Below are 20,835 nucleotides of genomic sequence, written 5' to 3'. Positions count from 1 at the left end.
TTTGTCTTTCTAATCCATCATCCAAAATGCGAACGCCCAATGACAGTATTAGGTATCCATACTATCCAATGAAGCTATGAGGAGTATAGTACCTTGCTCAAGGGAAAAACACAGCGTTAGAGTCTCGAATTTTTTCATCCTCCGACGGTGAGGTCGTTACTCTGGACTTACCGGGTCTAAAAATTAACACCCTCTGATAGTGGGTCAGGTACGATAACCACTGCCCAACGGTCCCAACAAAAATTAGGGTAGATCAGTCAGATGACTTTTTAAAATTTTTGTTTGATGGCCAAGACCCATAAATCACCATAAACCTGAGAGACTTCACTTGACAAAAATGTTTAGTGCTCGTCGTGTTATCGGAAACAAACACATTTTATTATTTGACTTTTCGGGAATTCCCTGTTTCTGTTCACACCTCGTCACATGATATACACGCAGCTTACTTTCATTATGTCATTTCAACACTTTCAATAGTATGCTCTCTTGCTTCTGTATTTATAAATCGAAAGAGGTCCATTGAAGCACATGATTTCATGAAGGATCAATCATGAAGATTGTCGAACAAGAAGTACATTACCTGGAGACGCGCGTCTTGTGTTTTTACTGTCTTATCAGATTATTTTGCTTAGGTAAGTGTGTGTGAAGCTGCGGGCTGTAATGTCATTGTAGGTAGCTGTGTGATAATCACCAGTCTTTCACTCGGTTAGCGTGTTGCGGCGCCAAGGTTCGGTATGACTCATCAGTCTCAGTGCATTGTGTATTGGTGTTCTCAAGGTCAAGTAAACCCTGGATGTAATATCTCTTGACGTAACAAAACTTTCAACCAACCCTGCACTTTTAATGTATGATTGAGTGACCTAGAAAATATGGTAAGAAGCTACTTAAAACAATTTAAACATGATAGGGAACGTTCGTTCATGTCCAAATAAATCAACGCTGAGGTATAAATGCATGTTTGTGCCCTGCATTATTTTTTTCTCTTCTCTCCGATTTCGTTTCTTTCCGCAACAAAAGCCTTTTCAGAGCAAGTCGAAGTGGAGAATAGCTATAACTTTACGATCCGTATACCCGAAGTAAGTATGACACCTACATAATTCGTATCTCTGTAACCACTTTCGAAAGTAGGGGCGACGTAAAATTCGAATGTCGGTGATCCGTACTCAGCAAGGTTAGAACGTATAGCAGCACGTTCGATAATTTCTTTTATTCAATATTTAAGTGCGAACAGATGCTGCTTTTGGGAGTCGAGGTAATTTTCACTGTACACAGAATTTACAATTTACATTGACTATTCTAATAGCATAGTTGCTTCCTGTCGGTACGTCGTCATGACAATCTGATGACTTTAAAAAATATGACGGTTTTATACTTGGAGGTTACAAGCTTTTGAAGCATTGTCACAGAAAATAACAAAAAGTTCTCAAAACACATTCTCATTGTTCGAACAGTAGAAGTTTCGAGGCTCTAGGCAAAAGTTTTAAAGGACATACCGTTTTGACAAACTATCTATTGTTCAGCTGAAGCGAAATTGCGATCTAATTCTGTAAAGGAGAAGTTAACTAATTCAAATTTACTTTTGTACAAATGGAGGAAAGTTACAGATGGGTAAGAGAACAAAATGGAAGTTTTATGATGTCAATTGTATGAGTAAGCAGTAAAGCTCTTCACTTTCCTATAATGCCCTGAGGCTGCTATGCATGTTGGTTTAAAGAATATAGCCTACGCTTTAAATCCGTGACAAATTGCTCCCAACCCATCTGTAGCTACAACAATGCAATAGCCATAAACCAAAACACGCTTAGCCTCTGTAGCTTTTGGTTTTACAAAGAGCAGAGGTGAAATGTAAGATGACTCACCTTTTTAGTCGCTTCGTTAAAACACCTGCTCATGTATTTTTGCTCTCGCTTAATTAGTTTTTGCTTGGTCCACACAGTCAAAATATTCGATTATTAATGAAAGAATAAACATATATTGTAAGTTAAACAAATACTCTGTCAAAACGTCAGTTTACAGTATTTTTCTTTTTTAATCAAATTGAATGACTCAGCAAAAACTAAATGAGCGAAACCCAAATTCATGAGTTGGTGTTTAAAGTATCCAAATGTATGGGAAACAAATCTACACATGCTAATAGTGGCCGATTGCCTCCTGGCGATGTAACATGTTCATGTTGTTGGATAAAATCTCTACAAAAACAATAATAGTGATAATTTTTTCATTGTCACGTTTCAATGCCAACTTAAGTAATATGTAGAGTATGAATTTCCCGCTTATAAGTAACACCTAAGGCCTGCATTTCTGCTGATATTTGTTTGGTGATATAGATATCATTTAGTTCCCATGATCAACGGTGTTGATTAATAACAATCACTAAGTGGCAGGCTGTCAAAACAAGTCTGACACATTGTCACGAGGTCAGAGGATTTTTATTACTGCGTTGCAATGTGATTAACATACGATTGTTGTATATAGTGACTCCTTGTTTCGATTGGACGAAAATTGCCATACTGTTCATTCAATGTAAGCTTGTAAGGCCAAGAACAATAAAACATTAAATCCTTCAAATTTCTGATCCCCGAGTTCTGTTGTGAATGGTATTGCGACGTGACGACATCTCCCGATATTATTGCAGGCGATTTGATCGGATAAAGAATAAAAATGATCCTGTATGGGGTAAAGCTTCTATATACCAGAACCTAAATTTATTCTTTTTTATCTCGACCTTCGTTTCATCTTAATATCGTCCAAAATATTACCAAATTTGTTGTATTAATTCATCACTGAGATCGAAAAGCTTATTTCGGAAAATGAGGGTTGCCATGATTGATAAAACGGAACATTTATCATAATGATTATATTTAAACAACTAGTTATAAAAAGCATAAACAAAAGCTATCGTTATGTGACACGCGCTTTGACCAACTTCCCTTCATATAGCCTATAGAATACATTATTAATTGTGTGAGAGAGAGAAACGAGACCAATGTCGGGTAGTAGAAAAATAGGGAAGTACTTTGGCCGTGGTTTTGTAACAGGCGGGAAGCATGACAAAACTTTTGAATATTAAAAGAGATAAGGAAAAATGACATTTTTAACGTTACTGAGAAGATTTTGCGCGGGCTATTTAGAACTTCACATCACCTAGACGTAATTGGTCGCCCTAAAACGTTGAGTCGTAGTGTTGGATACTTCATGTATAAAATGATTGTAAAATGGGTGATGTTACATTTCACTTCTCTACGAGAATTGTGGGCATGCGCCTCTCTTAATTGTAATCTTTTAAACCACAAAGCTTAACGGGTTATAGGAGTTTTGTGGTTTATAGCCTATGTTGTATTCGCTACTTCTGAAGGGCGTAATTTGTCACAGATTGATTTTGATGTTTAATGATATTCCTTGAATTTGTCGTGCTTGAATATGGTGCGAACGATCAGAAAAGTTTTTGATTCGACCTAGATTCTCCTTAAGCGTAATGAACACTTTATATACCTAACTTCCATCAAATCTTTCAACCGTAAAGTAGTTGTTCTTCTACTTACACCTTCGCATCTAACTTGTCAACTTAAATTACACCTGCAAGTACGTTGCCTTGGTCTAATTAATATTGATATGATAGAAAAAATGAGTGAGTGATGGATTACATAACTATTTCCCTCTGTCTTTTAGAGCTCAAAACCTGGAGAGAAAGTGTTTAATTTCACAGACGCTTTGGGAAGCAACGTAACTTATTTCCAGATGCTGTCTGGAAACAAGGTAAATGTGTACAAATGGTTCAACGTCCTTGTCGACTCAATGGAAGTTCTAAATTGCAAAACATTGTTTTTTCTGCGTTACCAAGTAGATTAGGGGATTGGTCGCAATATAGGTTAGCGCAGGTTGAAAGACATAAAGAGAAAATGAACCAACACTGAGTTTAATTGTGCATTATAACCGCCGTAAATATCATCTACAAAATTTAAAATGCAATACCTAAATACCATAAGGCGCTCTTTGTTCTTTTTATAAGTCGCCTTATACCATGCTCCAAATGCAATGACTTTTAGAACTATGGAGGTTAACTAATTCATTCATATGCAATATGTTCTTATTTATCGACCCGTTGTTTAAGTCAGTATCATTAAATTCCTTTTTGTAGGACAACAGATTCAAACTACGGTCTATGGGTATTGTGCTCACACATGGATTTTTGGACTGCGATATCGACGCCCATTACAACTTGCACATGTCATTTATGGTAAGTGACTATCTTTTGCCCAAAATTAATATACTAAATGCATCCATCAACGATTTATTTTCAAAGTACTACGTGACACCTTCATGCTTGTGTCCAAAAGTGTGCGTCATGGTGTAACACCTGACGCAGATCCAGAGGCGTAAATATATATGTAAAGGGATCTGTGTCTTTGCAAAACAACCCCGTAGAACTAGGAGCTTTGGCCAAATCACGAAGCATTAGCTCTCTACAAGTATATCTAACAATGCCATATTGGAAAGAAGAAACAAGTCCTCTCTTCTTATACAAATATAGAAGCTGTGTGACAAAGTCTATAGGATATCTCTGTGGCAGCCACACCTTAAAAAGAACGCCAACTATTGTTTAACTACATGAGTTTATGGATATCATAAAAGCAAGCGCAGCGAGAGCGACCGAATGCCGCTCGCGAAGCGAGCATTCGACTATTGCTTCTACATAAATGTATTTAGAATAATAGAATCCCACACCCCAACGGGTTGGGATGGAATGTCTCACACGAGTTGTGGAATTCTGTCTCACACGAGCCGAAGGCGAGTGTGAGACAGAATTCCCCAACGAGTGTGAGACATTCCATCCCAAGCCATTGGGGTGTGGGATTATTTTTCTCACGTCCCTCCAATATATCTTTAGAAAATTGCATTTTATTGTGGTAGGTTTATACCATCAAAAACCAGCACACGATTGCACTTGTTTCATTTGTATCATTCCGCAAAGAAAAATGAAGTTCCGTTCATTGATGAGCATATCAAACACGTTAACATGTATATTACCGATATGGCAATTTTGTTTTGTTGGTCAGCCACAAAATTCTCCAGGTCATCTGAGGAAAATGTTGCGAAACAGCTCTGGTGGCCATCTGTTGATGACATTTCGTGAAAGCTGTCGTCTGCTACAGCCTCGTGTGCAAATGGCTCGCTCATCGAAGTCTTTCGCTAACTGTATCGCTGTCAAGTCAGTTCTTCTCCAGAAAATATGTCGACGAGCGTAAATAGCCGATAGATTTGTAATGGCCTGAATTCTCCCGTTACAACATAAAAGCGGTCATCCTCCGTGTATTTGTTGCCGACGCCGCGCTGACCGTACTCAAATCTAGAACAACCTGTTCACTCTGCGGTTCAGTCGTCTGTCCCCTATAGTGCCAGTTGTACATTACGCGATGTTCTATTCGTCAAATAATTCGTACAGAGAACTAGGCGCTGAGCAGAATTGACCAATCAACATAAGTTTCACATACGAGGTGTTCGGTCGCGCAACAATACAGAGTGTGAGAACAAATTGTTCTCACACTGTGTTCTCACACTCCCAGCGCACTGGGGACGTGAGAAAGGAAAGTCACTATACCTACCAGTTTGAAAAGAGTGCCCATCCGGTTGTTTACATGGCGGCGGCCATTTTTGACTTCTTTGTCACGGATTCATTGAAATTAAAGATACCTATACAACAAAGCCTACTAGACAATGTGTTTTCCGACGAAAGAATCTCTTTATTCCAAAGACAGTGAGAAATTTAGTTCGATATTATTATTTCCCATCCCTTTTATAAGCCGGATTCGATTATTGCTTTACGCTGCAATTTTAAAACAAGCCAACTCTCGGGAGAACGAACGGTCGACTCACGCAGAACTCTAAACCGTGTTGCGGAGAGCCGCCAAAGGGACTTTAGATAACGTGTGTACGATATATTTGTCATTGGAATAGAACCTATATACCTACGAGTTTGAAAAGAGAAAACTTCCAGTATTTATATGGATGCGGCCATTTTGACTTCTTTGTCACGGATTACGTGAAATAAAAGATGTCTTCTACCATAAATTCTACTCGACAACGGGTTTTCTGGCAAGGGAAGCTCTCTCTTCCAAAAAAGTAAAGTAAGAAATTCGGTTCAAAATGACTTTTTCCGATCACTTTTAAAAGCCGTATTCCTTTATCGCTGTGCGCCGCCATTTTGTAACAAGCCAACTCTAGCCAGAAGTACATAGCTCCATGCAGTATAAACTGCCAAATCACGCGAATATTCACAATCGTGTTGCCGACTGCCACCAATGACAATAACAATTATTTTTTTATTCAAGGGTTCTGTGTTCCCTGCCAACTCTAAACTGATCTTGGCATGAAATTTGCCTGTCTTTACTTATTTTGTTAATTAAACTCCATTTGGCATTTCCAAGTTAAATTGCCGAAATATATTTTTATTTTTTTAACGACTGACAGCCCTTCTAACTTTAAAATATGCATCAAACATAGTGATTGGCGTATGCACGATTAATGGTAGGAACAATATCTTAAAAACTGATGCTGCACTTGCTCTTGGGTCAGATCTTTCACATACGATAACCCAAACATGGGACTATATGCCCGAGGGTAGGTGACCATTTGCCCCGCTTAAGAAGGGCAAATGATCTCCTGCACTTAGGGTATAAGTCCGTTGTTTGGGCTATAATGTTTCTATTACATGCTTCTCTAGTATAATTTTCTAAAAATGTTTGGGTTTTTCGTACAAATGACAATCATATACTTAAACCGTATTTTAGACGAAAATATGTTACAAAATAGAATGTAATATTGCATTGCAATAAGAAATGACTAACAGACCGAAGAAACAAAGCTTGTATATCAATACAGAGGCAAATTATCAAACCGATAGTTTGTCCTAAGAAAAGATGATAAGATATATGAAGGAAAACGTGTTGGTTTGTGATACACAACACTAAGCAGGAAACTTATCACACCAAGTAAACTTGCAGATACCATTTTAATCGTTCCTTTCAAGATCTTGGTCAAACTCACGTGAGTGTCCAATGAACAAAATAATTTATACTACCTCATTATGATAATTCTGAGTCTCAGTATATGTGGTGCAAACAATATCCCCCGGGGTGTAGGAAGGGCTGTAATATTTCCCCGATTTGTGTGTCGATTTTTTAACCTATTCGGTATTTTGGTTTTGCAGGACAATAGCAATATTTCTCACAGCTGAGAATCATGAAAACAGATGGCATCCAAAGAGGCCCGGGTTGATTAAAAACACCGTTAAACATTTTTTATAAAGCTCGCTTATTTGATACGTATCACAAATCATGTTTACTTTACTTTAGTTTCATTTTAATTGTCTCATATGTACTTAAGTCTTTTCAAATCTGGTGAGGACAGAAATATTTCAATCGAACTTCAATATAACGACACATCCCATGAAAGTCCTGCGACATAGTTCTTTAAACATCCCAAGGTTACATCAAAGAGTTCTTAAGTTTGTCGATTCTTTTTTCAAAAGGAACATTCACGGGAGAATAAGGCAACGTTGACGGTGGTTCTTCTAGACGAGCCCGACTGGCCACCATTTTACAACTCAACGTGTGAAACTCCAGTTTACGAGGGCCCTTCCAGAGCCCCAGTGAGTGATAATGATAATTTGTATTTCTCTGACAAACGGCAATGATAACAATAAATTTTGCGATAAAGTGTGTATTCCAATAACGAAAAGACGAATTTACACGATCATTCGTACATCACAGCGTCCCGAAGCTTTTTTGAATACACTGAAATATTTACATAATAATTCAAGAGCCGTGCGTGCAGGATCTTCGATCTCTCTTACTTGTAATTGTAGTAATAAGTATAATTACCAATTTGCCAACATGATGTAAGCTAGCTGTGATATCCCAGCGGTGCTTGTGGCGTATATCGAACGTGCTTGGGTAAAGAATCACCGCAACAGTTCCGCAGCGAGCCAACGCATGGGCTTTTTTGGAAGTTTACTACGACACCGACCGGTGTCAATGATTTAGCTCGCAAACTAATATAATAGATAAAGCTTGGAATAAATCAAATTGTACCTCCTGTATCACTGACTATCTACGACTCATCTCTTGATCCTGCTAACGACCCCGACTGTGACAACATGTATTTTCGACCGTTTTTCGGTGAGCCGTTGATAGTTCCTGCTAGAATTTGAACTTTTGACCTCCAATGTATTCAGTGCGTTGTACGCGCGAGTCGGCAAACATACCGTCGTCGGCTCACGGGAAAATGGTCGAAAATACGACGTTGTTCTTATCGTCATGATAGTTATGCAGGCGTAGAGAATGAGTCTTAGATAGTCAATGAAAGAGATAATACAAGTTTATTTATTTAAAGGCTAATGTATTTCATTATTTTGCGAGCTAAATTATAGACACAGGTCGGTGTCGTAGTAAACCGCCAAAAAGTCCATGCGTTGGCTGGCAGCGGAACTGTGGCGGTGACACTTTACCAAAGCGCTTTCGATATACGCCTCAAGCACCGCTGCGACATCACAGCTAGATGTAAGCCAAACAATTCATAAAAACGTTAAAAGTCGCAGAATTCTAGATCTTCGTTTGGAGAAATCTTGTTTGCTGAGAAAATTGTCTGTAACCGGTCAAATTAGTAAGTTAAAGGAGATAGGAGGGAATAACAGTAGTATTCTCGCTTTAATGTTTTCTGTTTGCAGAACGGCTATTACTTGGCCGATGTATTTTTTGGCGAAGACAGAATGCATGCGCCATTTTTAAATTTTCCAGGTTTAATTCTGGAAGCAGACACCGGAAATGGTCAATGTAAGTCCTTTCAATTGAACTCCTCAATATTTAAAGCTTGCTTATACGAAATATATTAAAAACAGCGAAGGCTTGGTCCTGTTACATGTAAATGCATGGATAGCCATGGCACTAGAAGCCAACATACACCAATATGGGTAGGGCCTACTCTAGAACATTCTGATACTTCACAATATATTTCTGGCAAGGATTCTTGAAACCAGATACCAAAAAGCTTCAGATGTCAAATAATGCTTGCCCATCTCTCAAATTTACTGCTTTTATAGTGAAGCACTTGTACATTGAACATATTTGTAAGGATACCATTTATGACAGTGAAACATAAATGTGTTGATATGACTTAGGCCATACTATAATCCACAACTGTTATCGTCAGTTGTACGGCAAATGAATCCACTGAGTTTAATAAGGTAACATTTTACCAATGTAATCAATATTTACGCTATTTATCTCTTCTCTTTAATGATAGTTTAGATTTGGCATGTTTATTTACTTTTGAGGGAGCGCTGCACCCAACGGCGTATTTTGCTCAAAATAACTTTTTATGCAAATATAATTAAATTTTGATATATTAAAATTGTTAATCCAAGATTAAAATATTGGTTTGGTTCAGCTTTGAACTTGTCGAGCAGTCGTAAGTTGCGTAATGAAGAAGTGTTAATTCATACAAATGTATCAAATGTATGCAAATCACCCCGTTTTCTTGCTTCTTTTCTCCCAATTTCAAGATTTCCATAAAATTTAACTCCACTCTGGCTTGACAAAATTTTGAAATTTTCACATTATGTTCTTTATATGCTTTATAGCAAAACGACTATTTTGTTTGGCAAAAAGTACTTACATTTTGAATAATAGGCATTTTAATCTTGCTAATCATGATGTTAATATCTTTTTTGAGTGTCAGTCTTTCAACCGATGTCATTTTAGAATGAGGATAGATAATGCAAAACAAAATAGTCGTTTTTTTTCTACATATACTTTTGTTTCAAGTGAGATATAGTTTTTAGCGTCAATTTTTTTAAATTAATTTTTATCATTATATCAAGTGAGATATAGTTTTTAGCGTCAATTTTTTTAAATTTTTATCATTAATATCAAAATCGAGGTTTTTTACCCCTAATATACACCCACTTCATCCTTCGAGTAAACAAATGCTGCCATACTAAACTTTAGAGTCTCTGCTTTTTAATAATATATAACATGAGGGGTTCCTTTGCCATCTTTGATTATAAATATTGCTTTGAAAAAAACTGTCTTTGCAACATGCAGCTCTACCTTAAGCAGACATTCAGTGACTTTGTTGATAACACCTACCTTTTGTTGCAAACTTTTAATACAGTTACCAATCTCCTAGGCACTACATTCTCTCATTGTCGTTCATTTACTATTTGTCATCCAGCGTGTGTAACAAAGGACAGTAGTTATGAGATCCTCCACATTCTATTGATCTATTTCCTAAAGGGTTTCCAGCGTTCGTCATTATATTATTGTATCAAAACTCAATTTTACAGTTATACTGTGATGATACAAGAAACGACTACAGATGTCGATGTAGTTATATCATAGGGAACTTAGTAATCTCGTTGCTGTTGTTTATCTTTATGTGTGTGTATACCGGGAAGGTACTCACCTGGGCTACTTAGTGAAGGGCCGATTACTACCCCCTTTCTAAACAGAAAAATGTGGCAGTTAGCCCTGCACTCATAACGTTCAGCTGTCTCAAAAGTACAGATGTTTAATATATCTAATGATTGTTATCGTTTTCATGTTATAGCCATGGAATCAATAAGATTGAAACAATAACTACAATAACCTAATGTTTTCAGTTCAATCGAGTAAAAGACATGAAGAAGAAGTAGAAGAAGAAGAAGAAGACTTTTTCTTTTTGACTTTTCAAGAAACGTTTATTCAAACTCTACAAATTTACAAAATTAAATTAAACTGTACATGTAAAAAGAGTGTCAGAAGCAGACCAAAAAAAGGCGACTGGGCTTCATCTAAATACAAAAATGAAGCTCATCATCTTCCACTCTACAGAGAGCTGAATTCCTTGCCCAAAACAATTCAAAATATGCTAAGTTACGGGAAAATTTACAATACTGAAATTCAACCATTAGACGATATTTAACACGTGTTCTAAACTGATCAAGTACATCACAAGCAGCTTTTTCTTGAACCTTATTGTAATGAGTAATTTGGATTGCTAACTTAGCTGCGATGAAAACAAAATTAACTAGACGCATAGCATCTTTTTGCCCTCTTTTAAAAGGAGGCCCAAAAATATACCAGATTTGAGGAACAGTGTCAACACCGCTGATTTTTCCAACTAATTTTTTGATAAAGTAAAGAAAATTGTTTAACCGGACACACCAAAAACATATGCAAGCTGTTGTCAAGATTTGTAATACAAAAGGGGCAGTTTCCATTGTCTTTGTAACCTGCTGAATGCAAATAGACACCTGTCGAAATGGCACCATGAAGAAAGCGCCATTGAATGTCCCCTTCTTTCTTAAACACAGGTGCTTTGTAAATGATACCATAGTTGGGCTTTGAACCTTCTGGAATACTTAACAAGTCTGCCCAAATATTACTGAGCCTTCCTGAAATTGCATGGAGACTGTCAATTAAGAATTTATAGATGGCGCCCTTTTCAAGTTTATACAGGCATGTTTGAATAACGGTACTTTTTTCCTCAACTGAAGTAGTAAGCGTGTAGTGATACAACGGATTATTTAAAGCATAATTATCAAGCGGAGTTGGAGTATCAAAGAAATTCCTAAGGACATCACCGAAAACATTCAAAATTGCTTCTTGAAAAAGAATATTTTTGGAAGCAATGATGCGGTGAGAACGAACTGTGAGTAAAGGCTCAAGTTCATGGGACGTTTTCCACCGCCGAGCATCAAGGTTGATAAGGTCGACAATTTTTGTCACACCACCTCTAGCAAATTGATCAACTGGAAAATGGTGACCAGTATTGGGGTTAACAATAATATCATTCAGAAACAGTGGCTCATTAAGAATCCCTTCAATCGTATTTGGTTTTCCTCCACGCTTAACAACTACAGTTTTACAATTCATGGCCATCCATAAAGTATGATAATATTTAGGGATAGAACAATCAATTTTCAAGTCTTTGAAAGAAATGCAGAATAACTGCTTATCATACTGCAGCGAGCCAATTTTACCAAGATAGTAATCAGTAAAATAATAACAAGGATGCTTAGTATCATCGTATAAATAACGTTGTAGGTACTGTAATCTAAAAGCTTTCAAACGGGACTCGAGATGAATAAGTCCCTGACCCCCCTTTTTGATTGGTAAATACACTGTTTCCCTTGCAACCCAGTGACGTCCCTGCCACATAAAATTATCAAATTTACGTTAGACAGCATCAATGAGTTCTTTTGGTGGAGATGAAACTGCAAAGCGATGCAAAATTTTAGTAGCGGCCAGCTGATTGATGACCAAAACACGGCCCTGATAAGATAAGGCAGTAGAAAACTGCTTCCAAACATTAACTTTACATCAATCATCTCCATCATACCTTTCCAGTTTTTATCAGCATAAGAGGCCTCATTACCAATATATGCACCTAGAACCTTTAACCCACTCTAAAACCACTTGATATTTAAGGGCGTGTTACAGCGCTGTTTCCATTGACCACACCACAAGCCTTCTGATTTTAAGTAATTAATCCGTGCGTTTGAAGCCCTCTCATAAATTTCAAGCCAATGCTGTAATTTCTTAAAATCGTCATCACGGGTCAAAAGAAAACTCACATCGTCGGCATAAGCTGATAAAAGACAAACCTTTCCGTTGGAGTTTGGAAGCTCGAAACCACACATTTTACTCCGAGTGCAGATTTTATGAAGCAGAGGCTCGATACAAATGGAATAAAGTTGTCCGGACAATGAACAACCTTGTCGAATTCCACGATCAAAAGAAAATGGAGAAGAAAGACAGTTGTTCAGTTTCAAAAGACTTTCAGCGCGAGAGTACAAAAGCTTGATATAATTAATAAAATTAGGACCAAACCCAAAAGCACGGAGTGTTTTGAACAAGAAACCGTGGTGGACACGATCAAAAGCCTTCTCCTGGTCCAATGATAAAATGGCCAGGGGCAAATTACGTTCATTAGAGTAGTGAACAACATCTCGGATGAGATTAATGTTATCAGAAATATGCCTTCCAGGGACACAATAGCTTTGGTCAATGCCAATGATCTCATGCAAAACATTGCGAAGACGTAAAGATAACGCTTTGGTAAAAATTTTGTAATCCGAGCACAGAATCGAAACAGGGCGCCAATTTTTAATCAGGCTATTGTCACCTTTTTTGGGAATCAAAGTCAAAATTGCTCTTCTACAAGACAGGGGGAGAATACCATCTTGAATAGCAGCAGTGAAAACATCAAAATAATCTTTGCCAATGAAAGACCAGAAATTTTGATAAAATTCGGTCATCAATATAGACCCGAGCAATTGAAGTGAATTTGAAAATTCCTCAAAAAATAATAGGCAACTCTAAATTCTGCTTATTTTCATTGCTGATGGTTGGTAAGTCTTTTAAGATAAAATCCTGCGCTTTAACTGAAACATCATCCGGGGAATAAAGGCTGGAAAAGAAATTAGCAGCAGTCTGACGAATTTGAGATGGATTCTCTGTGATATTGCCGTTTGGCAAGCGCAGATGTGTCATAAATTTTTTCGTTCCTTTGTACCGTTCAAGATCATAAAAGAACGAAGTAGTGCTGTCACTTTCATTGAAAAGTTTAAACTTTGACCTCACTACAGCACCTTGCACCTGTGATTTCACAATTCTGTCCAAAAGATTTCTTTTTTCAACGATGTCAACTGTGACATTACCATCTCTTTGAGAACTTTCCAGATTACGTAATTCGTGCTCAATATAACATTTCACATTTTGTTTCCTCTTTTTCTGTCTGCAGAATAAAGCTGAGTCAATTGCTTGATTTTTAGTTTGCCGACATCCCACCACATTTGGAGCGAACTATACGAGTCTTTATGAGATCTCCAGCTTGACCAAAAGTCGACAATAAGTTCACAGTATTCATTATCAGATAACACCTCAGTATTTAAACACCAGACCGCACTGCGCGGTTTAACACTGCCTTGGGAAAGGTCAAGTCTGACAAGATCATGATCAGAGTTAAAGCCATGATCAATAGAAACAAACTGGATTTTGCTACTAAAACTTTTCGAAATATAAAAGCGATCAGGCCTTGCTGCACTATTCCGTCTTTTCCAAGTATAATTCACACAATCGTCACCATGGAAACGTCTCCAGGCGTCGCAGAGTTTGAAGCGGTTTATTGTGTTCGATAGAAAATCGGCAGTCTTTTGATCAGGCTCATTTCCGTGAGACGTCTATCTTTACTCGCGTTTTTAGTGCAATTAAAATCACCACCGAGAAAAATAATTTCTTCACTACGCAGTTCATTCAGTAGCCATTCAAGCTTTCGAAAATTAACAAGCCGTTCATTGTGATCAACCGAAGCATAAATATTAATAAAATTATAAGTAGTGTCATTAATAATAGCCTTAACATAGAGAAGTCTACCTGGAATAACCGAGCAAGATTTCACAATGTCTACTTTAATCCCCGGAGAAAAAAATATCGCAATACCTCCACTGTTTGAAGTTAGGTGAGAAAATTCGGCACGACCTCGCCAAACAAGCCTCCAGACATCTTCGTCACGGGGTAGGGAGTGGGTCTCTTGAAGAAAATAGACGTCAGACTTCTGGACATTTTTCAGAAATTCAAAAGTTTCAAAACGTGTCAAGGCATCTCTGCACCCACGCACATGAAAAGTTGAAAGTGTGAGGCAGACCATTGTTAATAGAAGGAAATAGTTTCTGTTCAAATACATAACTATTTAGTATTTTTGACATGTTTCTTGATCTTATTGACTAGTTTTCCAACTCGAGTTTTCTGAGTACTAGCGAGAATTCCAGATTTCTGAAGATGTGACAGTGATTTGATCAACAACTTTAAATCTGAACAAAATTCTTGACATTGCTCAATAGGTTTTTTAGAATATTTTATGTCTTCAATAAAATCCATCAGAGATTTTTGGGACAGTGAAACAGGCGTCATGTCTGGTAATTCACTCAGTGTTGACACATCAGAAAAAGATGAGCAGCGTGAAACGGTGTCTTCGTCAACAGCAGTGTCACTGTCAGTTGCCAATGCAGCAAATTAATTTTGTACTGGAATACCTGAAGGAGGGGGGTACGAAGACGGAAAGATGTATGGCGAGTCTCCCCAGTCATGCGATGCTGTTGAAGTTGGGGTGGATAAAGACAGATTATCGTCAGCTGAAGAAGGCAAAAGGACCTCAGGTGTAATTTCATTAGTAGCTATGACGCTCGGATCGTCATGGGTTGAAGGAGGGGATCGTACCCTCTCTTCATCAGAAAGAACATTAGCATTGTTCAATTCAATGGTACTTTCACGATTTGATTGTTCGTCGTTAGTAATCGATGAAGGAGGCAACTGTACTTGTGGATCATCAGTTTCACACCTTTTTCTCTCGGAGTAATTTTCAGAAACATGACTATCGTCAGGACTCGGAGATCTCGCCCGCTTATTAACTCGATGTGATGACTGGTGCTTTTGTCCGAAAATTTCATTTGATTGATCATTTGACATCGTATTACTGGTCGTTTCATCACTAATATCGTCTCTTTCATTTCTGATATCATTGTTAACGTTCAAATCAGTAACTTCACTATCAGCCGGGTTGAATGACAAAATGTCTTGATTTCTCGTGTTACCAGTTGTTTCATCACTAATATCGTTTTGTACACTATCATTGTCTTTGTGTTGATCTGACTCTCTTTCAATTCTGATTTCATTGTTATTCTCGCGGTGTAGCACAGGACAGTCTCTCCGTAAGTGACCAATGTCTTTACAGTGAAAGCACCTGGCTTCATCAGTAGATATGTAAATTGTATAGAAATGACCTTCGTGGAGAACATGTAAACTCCATTGATATTGTTCTGTTTTAACACGACGTACGCCTGACGGCGAAATGATTTCACATGTTTGAGGCCTTCCCTTTTACAACCAAGTGGAATAAAACGAATACTGTGAGAAATTACTTTTCCAAAGGGTTCCAATTTCTCAATCAATAGTTCATTTGGTAGAAAGGTGGCACGTTTGACAAAATTACCTTTGTAGCGGGTTTAACCATAGGCTGGGGCTGAATAAACTGCTCGCTAACAGTAACTCCAGTAGTGCAAACCATCTCAACCGCGTTTACAGTGTTCAGAAAAACAACCACAGATTTGTTCATCCTTGAAGCAGCGACAATATCACTTTCATCCACCAATTCAGCAATTTTTCCACATAAGTATTCACACTGACACCATCCAGGCTTTCTATCTTCATGGCATTCTTCATGCATAGTTTTGACAAAGTGTGGGCTTCACCATAACGCTGTGATAGCACTTGCGCGGCCGCCATTTTGGCCGACCAAGTAGGTGACAAGCACCAACTCAGTAATCGACCAAAATCTCAGCAATCCTCTGATAAAACAGTCCAATGTCACAGAGAGGAGAGTCTAGTCCAAAACGATGACAATATTGGTGAAAAACGGTCCGGCAAAGCAAAAACTACGAGTAAAAACGGAGCAACAACAAACACCTCCTACTTCATGAAGAAGAAGAAGAAGAAGAGATTTTTTTGATTTTTCAAATAAACGTTTATTACTAAAATTAATCTCCTGTACAGAAAAGTACATATCAAAACAATTCAAATTTTGAGACGAAAAGCAAAAATGAAATCTGACAAATGCTTTATAACAAATGATGGTCAATTACTGAAAAAACTAAACAAAATTGGACTGTAAAAAAACTGCAAAAACTGCAAAATGGCTATGATACTGATGCTGGAGCGAGACGGAGAGAACTGGTGAAAAGGCAAACAGGTAGCTATATCACTTGCAACATGGGGAAGGAAACCAATTAAATCTGAAAAAAAAGCACAATTTTGTTAATGACAAAAGGCAAGATGCGAGGTGCATGAAAAATCTCCACTGAATAGGAGAAAGCAAAAGAAACATCCGAAACAAGAAAAAGCGACAGAAATTTGCAAGGAAATGGGACAGTAAACACCTTACATCTTGCAGAAAAAAGCCACCTAACCGCCAATGAGAAGGGGTATATTGAGAAAACTTTTCGTTGCATGTACATGCTAACGAAGAATTCTCCCAACTGACTACCCCTTCCATTCCGTGAGGAGTACGGTGCCAGGACGAGAAAGGATTGGCAAAAGGAAAGTGTGCTTAGAGGTGAAAGCATTTTCTTTACAACAAAATTGAATCAATAGTAAATGTTCCATCAATGTCTACAGAAGCAATGACGTTATTAATACACCAAATGTTTTTGAAAGCACTTATGTTTGAATTGAGCGTGAAGTAATTATATTCTTCTAAAATGCGAGCACAAATCGCCTTTTAAAAACAGAAACAAGCATATTACTGATTGAGGGATCATGACCATTAATTGCATTTGGTCTTGTTACATGAATTGCAATTTTAGCTGTCGTAAAAAGAAAATTTAAAAGCGCAAAAGTACATGTATCTTGTCCATGTATGATTTATCAAAGGTGGGCCTAAAACAAACCACCAGAATAAAATCTTGCATTCCTGACCAAGAAAATGGTGACAGAGTTTACGAAGGAGAACGAACAAGGGAGAAAGACGAGGGCATTCTAAAAATATGTGTAAGAGGTCATCTCTGGCACTACAGAAAATACAATCAGAGGATGAGCTATAGCCAGAATGGAACATAAACGAGCCAGTTGCGTACGCACCGTGGAGAAGACGCCATTGAAGATCTCCTTCTTTTTTGGGAATTGGACTGAGATAACAAGAAGTGAACAAAGGTTTGATACTTTCAGTAAGTGAAAGCAGATCTCTCCAAACTGTATCTTGACGTTTATTGTTCCTATGAAAATTGGACATAATCAAGAATTTATAAATGCTACCCTTTTCAAATTTATACAAGGGACAATTCAAAATAATATGGTCATCAGTGCCTTTACAAATAAGTTCGAAAGAGTACGAAGGACGATGACAAGAATGAACGTCATCCAAATCAACTTCCTCTTCAAAATAACTGTGGATTTTGTTTTTCCAATCACAGGGAATAGAGTCGACCAACGTCTTGACAGTATTTGTTAAAATTCTATCCGAATGAATAGAAACAATGTTTTTAAAATGGCTTGGGGAGCGCCAAGATTTTGGAAAGGGTCGAAAAGATCTCCAACTTTTGTAATGCCAGCACTGATAAAGTGATTAACAAGAGTACTATCAAGAGGATTAGTAAAACTAACACAATCTTTGAAAAAAAGAGCTTCATGGAAGATATCTTTGATTGAAAGGGGTCCACCTTTTCTCAGGAAAATACATGACTTCCAGACTCTCAAAAGCTCAAGATAAAAATTAGGAAGATAATCTGGAACAGACTGAAAATTCACTGTAAAAAGTTGAGAGGTGTACTTGAGATTACCAACATTCCGAAAATAAAAATCAGCAAACAAAAAAGAAGGGTGATCCAGACCTGAATACAAGTATCTTTGAAGATAATTTAGCCTGAAAGCTTTCACACGTGAAGAGAGATCGATGAGATTTTGCCCTCCTAACTTCAATGGAGCAAAAATTGTACGACTTGGCAACCATGTTTTCCTTGCCAGAAGAAATCAAGAAATTTGTGCTGAATTTCATCAATGATAAAAGCAGGAGGACAGAGGCAAATTAAACGGTGAAAGAGTTTAGTAGCAGCAAGTTGATTAATAACGATAACACGGCCTTGGAATGACATAGCAGAAGCATATCTATTCCACCAAGATAACTTATTGTCAATCTTTGTAACACACTCACTCCAGTTTTTTGAAAAATAATCGTTACTGTTACCCAAATAAGTACCAAGGACTTTGAGACCGATACTATTCCAAAGAATTTCAAGCGGATGATCAGCACGCCCACGCCATGAGCCGACCCAAAGACCTTGGGACTTACGATAGTTAATTTTTGCATTACTGGCATGCTCATAGACAGAAAACCAATATTTAAACCTCAAAAAATCAGTATCACAAGTTACAAGAGTATTAACGTCATCAGCATAAGCTGAAAGTTTACATTTACGATCACTTGAATTTGGAATCATAACACCTTGAATACTGTCGTCTTGTCTTATTCTGTGTAAAAGAGGTTCAATAACAATTGCATACAGCTGCCCCGATAATGAGCAACCTTGCCTTATACCACGTGAAACTGAACTGGAGCAGTAATGGAACTGTTAACACGAACAAGACTATCAGTTTGAGTATACAGAAGTTTAATAAAATTGATGAAATTTTCACCAAACCCGAACGCATGCAGAGTTTGAAAAAGATAATGATGACTGACACGATCAAAAGCTTTTTCCTGATCTAAAGAAAGAATACCAAGAGGAAGATTCATGTCATTATGAAAATGAATGCAATCCCTAATTAAATGAATATTGTCAAAAATCTGTCTGCCTGGAACAGTATAACTTTGATCTACATGAATGATATCTTGTAAAACTTGCTTTAAGCGAAGCGATAAAGCTTTAGTGAATATTTTATAATCAGAGCAAAGCAAACTGATAGGTCTCCAGTTCTTAAGAAGGGAGTTATCACCTTGTTTCGGAAGGAGTGTGATAACAGCTCTACGACAGGACGTTGGAAGAAGGCCATCGGAAATTGACTTTTGAAAAACCTGGTGAAAATCGTTCCCCAATAGAGACCAGAATTTTTTATAAAATTCACAAGGAATGCCATCAACACCAGGTGTTTTACCATTCGCAATATTCTTGAGTGCAAAGGTGTACTCGTCAAGACTAATGGGTTCATCAAGTTGCGTAACTTTGTCAGCAGGTAATTGAGGGAGATCATGAAGCAAAGTATTTTGTGCTTCGGGCGAAACAGGCTCAGCAGTAAACAGGTTTGATAAAACTGGCGAGTAAGTTGACGAATTTCTCTCTGATTTTCAGTAATTGTATGATCTTCACGTTGGAGATGAGTAATTGATTTACGACAGCCTTTGTATTTTTCAAGAGAAAAGAAAAACTGTGAATTAGTATCAGAATCATTGAGCTGTTGAAAACGAGAACGAATAACTGCACCTCTGGTATCAAGTTTCTGAAAACTGTCTAACAGGTCTTTTTGCTGATGATATCTTGTTTCCAGAGAAGGCTGAGTATGAATCAATGTTTCCAAAGTACGAATTTCCTCAATAAGCTTTTGTTTTGAACGTTTAAAGTGATGAACTCGTTCAGCGCTGTACTGCTGACTCAATTCTTTAATCTTTTGTTTTCCTATATCCCACCAAGACTGAAGAGAAGAAAACCTATCCTTCTCATTAGGCCAACCTTCCCAGAATTCCTTAATTAAAGTACAGTAATTTTCATCGTTGAGAAGACTGGTATTGAGACACCAAACTGGATTTTTGTTGACACTCGAATTCATAGTTAAAACAAGAGAAACAAGAGAGTGATCAGATAAATCAGTAGGAGAGTCAATAGACACAGATTTAATTTTCGAAGTTGATGAAGAAAGTATCAATGCGACTTTTTTGCTCTCCTCTCTGCCACGTAAAATTTTGAGCCTGCTTATGAAATAACGCCAGGCATCAGAAAGCTTACAGCGATGAACAAGAGAAGAAAAAAACTTGCGAAGACTTTAAATGTGGTTCAATATGAGACGACCTATCTAAATCAGGAACAAGAGTACAATTAGACAAGCAAAAACAAGAACGATTTTACTTCCCATGTTTCGTAATAGCCAAGCTTTTACATTGTCTAACATGTTGTTGTAACTTTGCCACAAGTTTATGGATACGAACTTTTTGTTGACTGGTGACAATATCTGACCTGCGTAAGTTAGCAAATGACTTTATGAGAACCTTAAAATCTGAGCAGTAATCTTTACATTTTTCTATCATATTTTTAGA

The 20,835-nt window shown here is 37.5% G+C and overlaps 1 protein-coding gene across 1 annotated transcript in view; it reads left to right on the top strand.

Moving 5' to 3' along the window:
- Positions 1-472: 472 nt before the first annotated feature.
- Positions 473-20,835, top strand: part of LOC139147343 (uncharacterized) — a 52,079-nt gene continuing 31,716 nt past the window's right edge. The window contains exons 1-6 of the mRNA XM_070718399.1: positions 473-632; positions 1,018-1,076; positions 3,670-3,756; positions 4,139-4,237; positions 7,529-7,648; positions 8,726-8,831. Of these exons, the coding sequence (XP_070574500.1) occupies positions 551-632; positions 1,018-1,076; positions 3,670-3,756; positions 4,139-4,237; positions 7,529-7,648; positions 8,726-8,831 (553 nt within the window). The 5' untranslated portion in view covers positions 473-550. The remainder of the gene's footprint in view (positions 633-1,017; positions 1,077-3,669; positions 3,757-4,138; positions 4,238-7,528; positions 7,649-8,725; positions 8,832-20,835) is intronic.

Source organism: Ptychodera flava, chromosome 13 (genome assembly GCF_041260155.1).
Source record: "Ptychodera flava strain L36383 chromosome 13, AS_Pfla_20210202, whole genome shotgun sequence".
In the NCBI taxonomy this organism is placed as follows: domain Eukaryota; kingdom Metazoa; phylum Hemichordata; class Enteropneusta; family Ptychoderidae; genus Ptychodera; species Ptychodera flava.
Note: the sequence above shows the minus strand (reverse complement) of the source record. Positions and strands in the feature narration are given on the sequence as shown.